This window comes from Podarcis erhardii (genome assembly GCF_964252035.2).
Source record: "Podarcis erhardii genome assembly, chromosome: 9".
Classification (NCBI taxonomy): Eukaryota; Metazoa; Chordata; class Lepidosauria; order Squamata; family Lacertidae; genus Podarcis; species Podarcis erhardii.
Window position 1 is genome coordinate 52,312,310 of NC_138512.1, and position 11,609 is coordinate 52,323,918.

The 11,609-nt window shown below is 43.3% G+C and overlaps 1 protein-coding gene across 10 annotated transcripts in view; it reads left to right on the top strand.

Annotated features, from left to right (window-relative positions):
* PDE5A (phosphodiesterase 5A) overlaps positions 1-11,609 on the top strand; it is a 115,113-nt gene extending 103,504 nt beyond the window's left edge. For all 10 annotated transcript variants that reach the window (XM_081876771.1, XM_081876768.1, XM_081876766.1 and 7 more), the window contains 7 exons: positions 2,641-2,728; positions 4,106-4,206; positions 4,384-4,461; positions 6,032-6,095; positions 7,178-7,252; positions 8,653-8,736; positions 9,540-11,609. In XM_081876771.1, coding sequence (XP_081732897.1) covers positions 2,641-2,728; positions 4,106-4,206; positions 4,384-4,461; positions 6,032-6,095; positions 7,178-7,252; positions 8,653-8,736; positions 9,540-9,677 — 628 coding nt within the window. In that variant the 3' untranslated portion in view covers positions 9,678-11,609. The remainder of the gene's footprint in view (positions 1-2,640; positions 2,729-4,105; positions 4,207-4,383; positions 4,462-6,031; positions 6,096-7,177; positions 7,253-8,652; positions 8,737-9,539) is intronic.

The window sequence follows — 11,609 nt, forward strand, 5'->3', positions numbered from 1 at the left end:
GGAGACTCGGGACCCTTGACTTCAGATTATTTTCTTGGAAGTGGGTTGTGCTTTTCTTATAATAAAATAACCAGAAAGCTGTAACAGAAAGCTGTAAATCATGTTAAGCAAAAGTTATATGAAATGTACCTCCCCCCCCCCAGATCTGTTTGCAGACATAGGAGCATGGGAAACTGCCTTATACCAAGCCCAATCATTGGTCCATCTCACTCAGTATTGTCCTCACTGATTGGCGGAAGCTGTCCAGGGTTTCAAATAGGGTGTCTTTTCCAGCCCTACCTCGATATGCAGGGGGACTGAAGCTGGAACCCTCTGCATGCAAAGCAGAGGCTTTACCACTGAACTACAAACCTTCCCAAAGGTCCAGACTCTAATGCAGTGGAGATTCATGCTGGCGGGTGGGGAGAATGATTTTTGCTAATGCTACCTTTACCCTTGGGGATGCGGGTGGCGCTGTGGGTTAAACCACAGAGCGTAGTACTTGCCGATCAGAAGATCGGTGGTTTGAAAGCACGTCAAAGTGCAAGTAGATAAATAGGTACCACTCCGGCGGGAAGGTAAACAGCTTAGTCATGCTGGCCACATGACCCGGAAGCTGTAGGCCGGCTTCCTTGGCCTATAAAGCGAGATGAGCGCTGCAACCCCAGAGCTGGCCACAACTGGACCTAATGATCAGGGGTCCCTTTACCCTACAGGCTCCTTTACCCTACAGGCTCCAGTGCCACTTCCCACACAGTTCCTCACCACCCCAATCATCTGGAGAAGATTTTTAAGGGCTGTGGAAACCCAGTCCACGTGTTCACTTGAATGCATGTAGGCAAGAAATGGGAAGCAAGAGCACAATTCAGTACCCCCTCTCAGTATACCTGCACATAGCTGCTCCACTCGAGGGAGATGGCTGTGACTCAGTGGCAGAGTACCTGATCTGCATGGACAGGGTTCCAGGTTCAATCCCCAACGTCTCCAGGAAGGGATAGGAAAGACCACTACCTGAAACCACTGAAACCTGAAACCACACGTATGCCAAGGCTGAGCTAGATGGACCAATGGTCTGATAGGTGGCTTCCTATGTTCAGGCCTTGCTGCATTGAATAAGATGGTCTGAAGGGAGGTTCTAAGTGTGCTCATTCTAAGCATGCACACCTGAACAAAGCTACTGGGAAGGGAGAATCAGTGAAGACTGCCTTACCTGCTTCTCCCCAGATGCCCCTGCTGGATTGCAGCCATAAAGCTTCCCTTGCCCTCTTCCCCCAGAAAGTATATCTAGGAAACATACGAAGAATTGTGCTTATTGCATCAGGTCCATCGAACCCAACATTCTTTTTAGAAGAAGGGACAGGCAGATGCCCCTAAGAAGCTCCCAATAAGGGTGTGGTTGACACATAGACATGTGTCGGCCATAGCATGTAAGGGAACAGCCTCTTAGATAACAAGGGAACCTCCATGTGTTATCGTAGCTAATCCATTTTTGGTAGGTATGTCCTCTGTGGGAATTACATTTCAGTGGCTGCCACCACCACATTTTGTGGCAGTGAATTCTGCATGTTGCCTATTGGACACAAGGCTCCCAGCAGAGGGACAGGGTCCTGGCAGTCTCAAATTTCTGAGGACAGACAAAATTTGTGGAGTAGGCTTTTGTATTCTTTCAAAAACCTGCAAACCTGTTTGACCACTGCAAACCAGTCATGGGGTGGGGAATAAATATATCTCTCCCATAGACCTTGCGTGTCGAGGTCCGCAGGTCCACCCCAATAACTCACACATCACACAGAAATTTTTGTTTAAGATTTTTGGCGTAATTTTGGCCACAACTTTATTAAAATACAAATTTGTGAGTGGTTGCGTAGGCATTGGTTGCGACTATCTGCCCCCCCCCCATGGGGGACAGACTGACATTCCGCACGATGCGAAAGTCAGAATGGGGGAATACACTTGGGGGTTACGCGGAGCAGGGAACCTGCCCTCACCCCAAATGCAACCAGGAGCTCATTGCTATGGCCCGAGCCCCCTTGACAGAGTGGACAAGCAATAGTTAGCTCCCAATTCCTTTAACGGAATCCCTTGCAGCAGCAGCACTAGAGGGGCAGGCACAGCCAATCCATGCCCCTCAACCAACCAAACCATAAACCAATGCCTAACCGCGAACCTTACAAGTTGTGACGATTTGCTACGCAGTAGGCAAAAACCAAATGGCCCCAGCCAATCAGCCAGATGGACAAAATTCCTACCAGGCCCCCGCTCCAAAGCAGACAACCCCATGACAGGCATAGCAAGGTCAAAGCAAACAACCCTATTCTAGGGAGGGAGGGAGGGACAGGCAATCCAATGCACGGGCGAAAAGAGGAAGCCCTAGCCTCGTGCAAGGAGTTTTACTATTTCTGGCTGTCAATCAATAAATGGCAACATTAACTTCTTCCCAACAACAAGGGAAGCCCCAATCGCATCAGTGGCCAACGATCAATTAGCCCGCCCCCCAACGTGGAGTGTCCTGGCGGCCCCCACCGCAACACGTGCTCTCCATGAAGGAGAACACGCTTTTCCAAAACCCTATTCCACCTTCATAAAAAATACTATCTTTGCCCAGTCACTGTCGCATGTGCCAGTTAAATATGATGTGTGCCCTCTCTTCTCCCTTTTCAGAAGTGAACACCCCCTTGCCCAGCTGTATTGCCACTCAATCATGGAGCATCACCATTTTGATCAGTGCCTGATGATCCTGAATACCCCGGTAAATGATTTTCTTGTCATGTGTGTGCTGGAGGGAAACCTTGCCCAAGTCACTTTTATTTTTAGTTTTGGATGGGTTCCCAGCATTATGCATTCTTAAGTATTTTTTATTCCTTTTTGGGACAAGAACGAAAAGGCAGCCCTTCTACTAAGAGCCACCAAGCTTTTCTCGATAAGCTTATATAAGCGCCATTGCTCTTGTCAGTTTCAGTACCTATTGCCTTGGCATCAAAGCAAAAGGGGTATTTCATGCTCATTAATCTAGTTAATATTTCTGCGGAGCGAGCACTGCAGTTATAGCATCAAGTTCTGTTGGAAGGTGCACAGAGTAATTCCAAGAGGGATGCCCATCAGATATTGCTTCCTCCAGTGGTACATACCCACGGGATGTTACTTCCTCTAATGGTCTTCAAAAAGTATTGCAAAACCAAAAAAACTCTTGAAGTTTAAACTTAGCCTGTGCATCACATCTTTTAACTGGCAGTGTAAATCCTGCTCTTCAAGGTGTTTTATGTATATTTTCTTAGGTGTGTACTGTATATCCTAAATCTGAAACAAAAGAGCACTGCTAACTGCCTCATCCAATGGTCTGCATTACACATTGTTCATTTATTTCATCATCATCATCATCATCATCATCATCATCATCATCATATTACTACTACTACTACTCCTTCTGCTACTACCCTACCCAATAGGCCACTGAATGTCAACTAGTATCTAGCAACACTTTGCAGGCTGCCAAGGGGTCATATTGCCGTTCTTTTTCATTTTAGGTATGCGTTGTTTCTTGTAGATAAGAAACAAGGTTTTTTTTTGCAAAGCCAAGAAAATAAATAGATTTCTCAATGAAGAACCATGTTCCCTTCTTAGAGTCTAATAGGGATCTCCTTCCATGTCACTTTCCCAGGGTAGCTCTGAAGGCACATGAGGCCTTCAGACACTGCAGCTGAGGAGGTCTGGCTCTGGTCAGCTTCCTGTATGGGACATCTTCTGGAAGCCACATGTATGCTACTTTGGGTTCCATGATGGGAAGAAAAGTGGGATATAAATATTAGAAAATTAATTAATTAATTAAAACCCTGGTGAGGTGGAGTTTTGGAGGGGGGGGTAACCTTTCCATGTGCTACCTTGCTCGCAAGAAAATATAGCAGTGTGTCAAATCGACAGAACAAAAGAGAACAGGGCCCAGTTCTCATTGGTGCAAGACTTTTTAATGCGCCTCTATGTGTTTCAGAGTGGAGCAACTTGGGGGTGGGGAAGTTTGCCAGTTCTTAAAATCTGGACAACAAAATTGTGGAGACTGACAAATTAGTGAAATGTTCTATGTGTAATCACAAGCATTGGTTTGTTGTTGTTTCTTTTTGTGTGTGTGAAGGGCAACCAGATTCTCAGCGGCCTTTCTGTTGAGGAATACAAGGCTACCGTGAAAATGATCAAACAAGCTATTCTGGCCACAGATCTTGCCCTGTACATTAAGTAAGTTGCTCTAGCGTTATTGCAAACAGCTGCTGTTCTTGGAAAAGTCACAGTTCACCTGTGGAACATTTTCTTTCTCTCTTTCTTTCCTTTAGATTATCCTTTTTAATGTAAAAGCGTAGAATGTCTTTCTTTCAAGGTCGTTTATAAACAATAATTATCTTATAATGCTTTCAGGAGAAGAGGAGAGTTTTTTGACCTTCTGAGAAAGAAACAGTTTAACCTGGAAGACCCTTATCAAAAGGAGCTATTTTTGTAAGTGAGCAAATATAGTATCCAGCTTCTGTGTGATTTTGTTGTGTTAGCCTAGGCCAGCTATCACAGAACTTTAGTTTCATTGAATGCTTGGGTTGGGCGACAAGAGAAGAGAAAGAACTTTCTTGATGAATGGTGGTGAGCAACTGGTTTCTAATGGTTATGTAAACCTTCCACGCAATTTCCAAACAGGGTAAAACAGCCTTGACAGAATACCGTATTGTTCCTTTGCAATACAGGCATTGTCCTGAAGCACTGAACTGTTAAAGTCAGTACTCCTAAGGTTATTTATTCTGCATTAGAAAGGTCAGGCTAAAGTTGTAGTAGCTCTCCCTGCAATAATGGAGTCATCACCAGTGCCATGTAACCCTGCCTTGATAGGACTGCATGTAAAAGGAGGAAACAATTCTGCATGTGACCAAATTATGTGACATCTTTGCCACTTGCTCAGCTCACCTGATCAGTGTACAGTGAGTTCTGTAAACTTTTCAACTTGTTTTGCTGCTTGTTAATACGCAAGTGAATTGAAGAGCAGAGCCATTTATGGCCAAGCTGAATAAAAATTTGTCCAGTCTGCACCTGCCACATGCCGAGGTTGTGTGAAATGCATAGATTTAGCTTCAAAACATTGATACAGTGGTACCTTGGGTTACAGATGCTTCAGGTTACAGACTCCGCTAAGCCAGAAATAGTACCTCAGGTTAATAACTTTGCTTCAGGATGAGAACAGAAATCGCACGGCGGTGGCACGGCAGCAGTGGGAGGCCCCATTAGCTAAAGTGGTACCTCAAGTTAAGAACAGTTTCAGGTTAAGAACGGACCTCCAGAACGAATTAAGTTCTTAACCCGAGGTACCACTGTACTCCATAAAACTCCTTAAGGCCTTTGCATTCTCAGTGAGACAGGGATTTAAAACAGTCCATCGTCAGCAGCACTGGGGTTATTTAGGAACTGGAAAGTGATTGGAATATCCTGTTCTAGTGATAAAGCCAAAACAAAGATTGGATTTTGGGTTGGCAATCCTAGTCTAGAATTACATCGGGGGGAGGGAGTATCTAATCATATATATTAATAGTTACCTCAGGTGTTGAATTATGAATGGTATGTAAAAAAAAATCTTTAAAATCCCAAGAGGGAGACATCAGCATGTTTGTGGGAACCTCAAGGTTTGCAGAAGTAGAAAAATCAAACCCCCCCCACCAAACCAGCATAGGGCAATGGTGACTGGGCAAGTTCAGTGGCCACAGAATGCTAAGTGTCTGTTGGCAAGGAGGAGGAATGGAATGGAGTATCTGATAAAAGGCTTGCTGGCTGACTGGCTGGAACACTGAACAGGAACACTCCATATTACATTTTTAATAATAATAGTAATTCAAAGTCCTATTTGTTACTAGCTGATTTTAATTACTTGCAACAATGTTATGGTTCCTTTGCCATTTATGAAAAACAGATTGGGCTTTGTTTTAGCATTTATTTTACATGATTTTGCATACCATACCCATTTTTATTCTGCTGCCAAGATGCAATGCTTTTTATAATGCATAAAATCTTGGCTTCATGGTTTCTACAGGGCAATGCTGATGACTGCATGTGATTTGTCAGCAATAACAAAGCCGTGGCCTGTTCAGCAACGGGTAAGTAACTGCCAAAGGCCTGTCCAAATCTACAAAAAGGCAGCCCACAGTTTCCTTGAGCATTTGTTCCCACCAAACTTCCTCCCGTTTTAACTCATTGCCTCATGTATCAACTTAAAACAAAACAAAGATGAAATTTGATATACCAAGGAAGATCAGCAGCCTCTTGTTTCTTGCACAAATATTGATTGCCAGCGACTGAAAGCTTCAAAAGAAGGATTACTATGGGAAACCTGGCAAAGGAGTGATACCGTACAAACAGGCATTGCAAAAGAGATTGCAAAAGAATCCTTGGAAAACTGGCATCCTTTGGGGGATGGCTATTGAATTCTGCATAAACCAGATGAGAATGTTAAGCAAGAAGTTCTAAATATTTCATTGATTTTGTTTGTTTATGAGTAGCAGAGCAATCTGAACCCCCTCACGCCAAACTGAACTGCCTCTTGCCAGCTGCCACCAACAGAGTGCCAACGTCCCCCTTATGTGTTGGAGGCCCTCTGACAGTACCCCGCTGGCAATACCCCTGCCTGCGAGGGACATTGGAAAGGGGGCTTGATCCCAAGCTAAGCTTACTGCCAGTGTGTGACGACATCAGAGTTGACTCACCCATTAGGCAGGGTGAATCAGTTGCCTCAGGTGATGGAAGTTCAAGAAGTGACCCTCCGCCCATCCCACTGCTGCCTCCTCAGCCAGAATGCCCCCTATCTGAGTGTTCCGACAGTGGTTGAAGTGGTGGGGTAGACAGGAGGCAGCACATTCCCGTTTCGTTTCAGGTGGTGAAATGGGCTGAGCTGCCAATCACTCTTCTAGTGTGGAGCTGGTATAGAGATCAGGTTAAATTATTCCTGCCTCCCCTTCCACGGTTGGCAAGTGGTGAGGGTTTTGATTGCACCCGTAGTTATTGTAGAAATTGTTACTTGAACTTGTTTGGATATAAATGTATTTTTTATTTCTGGACACTGTTGATGTCTTTCTTGGCCATTTCTGACAGAATAATTGCATATTTATTGCATCTGCTTATATATTAGTATTATAAAACATTGTTGAAACACACTCTGAGATCTTTGTCTTTTAACTTGCAGATAGCTGAACTTGTAGCTACAGAATTCTTTGACCAAGGTGATAAGGAGAGAAAAGAACTCAATATAGAACCAACAGTAAGTAGAAGAACCATCTTTAAACAACATGGTTGTTGTTGTTTTACCGAAAATTCATTTGTATCAAAATTTACACCTCCTCTATCATCTGAAAATCATATTCACTTAGGCCTGTATCCAATGAACTAATCTCATTAGTACATGACTTCAGCCTGTGCAACCCACCCACCAACAGGCGAATTGGGGGAACTCTCAGTAAAACTTTTGGGGAACACACATGGGGAGTCAACATGGGGGGAAAGTCCTTGGACTAACAGGATGACTTTCTGGAATACAACCCCTGTATTATCTACCAATTATAGCTGAGTAGTTAATGTTTCGCAGTAGTTAGTTTCACAAAGAAGTAAGCATTTTCTGCTAATAGTATGGGAAGTAGCATTAATGGAGAAGCAAAGTATTTTGCAGCCATTTCCACCTACATACTTACAGTTGCATCAGCTTTCTCTCTGTCTATAGGTCTGTTCATGTGACCTGGAAGTGGTCATTTCAAGCTCAGAGGTCCCACTTTCAGTGTTATTCTGAACTGTAGTATCCTCACAAGAAACTTAGGAGGCAGATTGTTGCAATTCCCATTTTACAGATAGAAGAAGTGAAGCTGAGAGAAAGTAACTTTCCTAAGGCTACTTAGGGAAACTTGGACTGAGATTGGATTTGAACCCAGGACAACCTCTTTGAGGCCAGCACTGACTATAATGATGGCTTATTAGCATGCCCTGTGATGTATGTTTGTATGTATGTATGTATGTATGTATGTATGTTGAATTTTTATATCACATATATATATATATATATATATATGCAGGTTTTGGTGTCCTCGGGTGTCTTCCCGTGTAAAAGTTGGGGTGTCTAGGCGACGTTTCGACGAGGTCTCACTCGTCATCTTCAGGCTGGTGCTTCGGCTTCTTGTTACTGGAACAGAGCAGGATCTCAGTGTTTGAGTTCCTATAAATACTGTAGAGGGGGTGTGGTGTATAGCCTCCAATGTTCTAGGAACTCAAACACTGAGATCCTGCTCTGTTCCAGTAACAAGAAGCCGAAAGCACCAGCCTGAAGATGACGAGTGAGACCTCGTCGAAACGTCGCCTAGACACCCCAACTTTTACACGGGAAGACACCCGAGGACACCAAAACCTGCATTCCTGTACCCGTGAAAATCTACGAAAGCATATATATATGCTTTCCCTAAGTAGCCTTAGGAAAGTTACTTTCTCTCAGCTTCACTTCTTCTATCTGTAAAATGGGAATTGCAACAATCTGCCTCCTAAGTTTCTTGTGAGGATACTACGAAATCTACGAAAGCATATATATATATGCAGTGTACAAATTACAAAACATCGCTGAATTGAGCCACATTTTGGCAAGTGGTCTTGCTTCAAAGTGAACTTTGTTTGATTTTTCAGGATTTAATGAACCGTGAAAAGAAAAACAAAATCCCCAGCATGCAAGTTGGATTCATTGATGCCATCTGCTTGCAGCTCTATGAGGTACCATATATGGAGCGGCCTGTAGAATGAGAGTGTTTGCATCTGTGTCATCTGCCAATGTTGTCTTCAAATCTGTGCTTTCTCTTCAAAATCATTCTATGCAGATCTGGCTGTGGGAACTGGGGTTGCACAATCAAGTTTCACATCCTTTAATGGGACTTCTTTGGCTTTCCTACAAAGGAAAGACTGCTGAGCAAGGACCCATACACAATAAAATAATCAAGCAAGATCTCTGAAATATTGTAAAGGGATTTCTCTCTATTTACTGCTAATGGGTCTGTTCGTATGATTTTGCCTGAAGTGGGTGGGTATCTGGAATTTGACCAAAGAACCTCGTATTCTTTTATTTCAGGGATGATGAATCTTTGGTCCTCCAGGTGATATTGGGAGTACATCTCCCATCATGCATGACCATTGGCTATGCTGGCTGATGGGAGCTGGAGTCCAGCAACCCAGGAGTGGCACAGGTTCCCAAATCTGTGGATATAGCCTTGAAAGGTGCAGTTCCTGTGTAGGAATGATGTGGCACTAATGCAGGCCATGGGATAAGCCTGGCTAGCTTCCTGCAGACAGTTTGAGGCAGCCTTGTGGCATGCAGAGAGGGGGAATCTGCCTTCCTCCAGATCCACTGCCATTTGCGGACTGCACCTCTCAGCCAGGAGCATGCTGGGAAGCTGCTTCTTAGAAGTTTTGTGTGTGTTCAGTTCCCAGTATATTCTGTGAAACTGCTAAACTCTAAGGAAGAGAAGTCCCCTTCCCCTTTCTTAGGTTTTGATGGGTCTGATTTGCTTTTCCATTTGCAGGCGATGACACACATCTCAGAAGCCTGCTATCCTTTGCTGGAGGGCTGCAGAAAGAACAGGCAGAAATGGCAGGCATTAGCCGAACAGCAAGAAACCAACCTGATCAATGGAGAAAGCAATCAGCCCAAACGGAACTGAGATAGCACTTCGTTAGGAATGCTGGTTTACAAAGAAGCTATTTATATATAGTGATTTGGAGATACTTAAATGTTTTGCTAGACACTGTACGAAATAGGTGTATAATTTGCCACTGCTGTATTTTAAAAGAACAAGGAGACATATATTTTTGCACAGCATTCGGAAGCGTAACATTAACATTTTTGTGTATGATGTATCATAGTTGTATATTTCCAATATTCCGTTTGTTTGAGGGAGAACGAGGTCTGCACTTAGCAGGTCCAGTTTGCTCTGCTCAGCTTTGTAAGACGGTACAGAAGAGGAGAGTTTCTAGGACTGCTGTTCTCAGTTGTACATAGTTGTTTAGTTTCAGTCAATGGCCAGTACTTTAAAACGATTACCACATTTAGCACCTTTTTCATCCTTTTGTGTTGTCTGTTTCTGTAAGTGTAAATAATGAGAGCGCAGTGTTGCCTTTGGGAGCCTGAGAAACATGGAGGAGCTTAGTGGTCAGTGTTCACTATGGGAGCTGCTGAATCCAATATCTCTTTATTCCAAAGAAAGTCAGGGCTTGAAGCACAGTATCTTGAGAGAATATATTGCGTCTGTGCCTTTTCCTGTTGTGAGAGTGCTTCACCTTAAATGAACTTGAGCTGTTAATTACCCAGCAGTCCCAGGCTGCTGGTAAAGATCTATAGATGGAACTGCCTGACATTTCTTAAAGCATTGTAGCTCAAAAGTGCAGTTGTCTGAAGAAGACATCAAAGTCAAGAGAAATGGGGAATGAAGACAGATGGAAGAAAGACTGTGTAGACATTGGGGCTACTTTCAATGAGATGGGATCATCCCACAGCAAACAAGCTTCAATGCCATCCTGCCTACTGAAATCATGGAATGGGGAGTGACCTGAAGCTGGCAGCGATGTGAGTGAGTGAAGAAAACTAGGCCCGGCCCAGAACTTAAGAATTTCTCTGGATATTGTAAAACTGAATCAAATTAAAGAGATCAGAGCTGAGAAATAGCCAAGGCTACTTAAAAACAACTGCTCATAATTGCAAAGGGGTTTTTATGAGTGAATTTTGGAAAGAAGAATGCTTTTGGTTTTTCATAAGACCATTTGACTTGGAACAAGCATAACCGCAGAGTATTGAAGCAGAAAGAAGAAATGGAAACAGCTGAGAATACTTCAGGGAGCTTACAATGATAACTTTAAAGAAGTCAACGAGTATTAGTTCGACGTAGACAAAACAAATCTTAAAATACCATCTCACTGCCTGCAACCAATAATGTTACCATGTCAAAAATGAGATTTTTGTCTGGTAGTGTTTATTTGTGGATACAACTTTAGCCGTACCCAGATGTTTGTAAAGATGATTTTCACATGTGTAATACTTTTTTAGGACAAACTAGCAGCAAGCAAGCACACCTATCAAATACGTTGCATTGATTTTTGCGCAGTTATCTGAAAAGTTGCACTTTTGGGATTGGGGTTTGTCAGGGAGGGTACAACTGCCATCATAGCTCTCAAAGTGGGAACAAGGCTTTCTGCCAAAGGATCCAGAACATTCCTCAACATCCCAAATGAATAGGAGCTGCTTTTACCTCTATTTTAGGAATAGCTGGGAGAGTCACTAACCTGTGTGATGTTTGACTGCAATCTAAAAATGCAGGCCCAAAACCACTTCCATCTGTCCCATGAAAGGGACTGTTGGCCTCACAATTGGGGCTTTCAAATGCAGTCAAAAGAGGTCAAGAAATCTGACAATGGAAACAGGTTTCTCCATTGTTAGATTTTTGCCACTTCTTTTTTTATGAACTGGGAGATACTCTTCAGTTGTGTGGTATTCATGGTAATTTTGGGACATGGGGCATGTGTATATGCTCACACAGGTACAAAAATGTGCCACATACTGAAGCTGTAATGTTTGTTCATTAAATGTATTATCTGGCCGA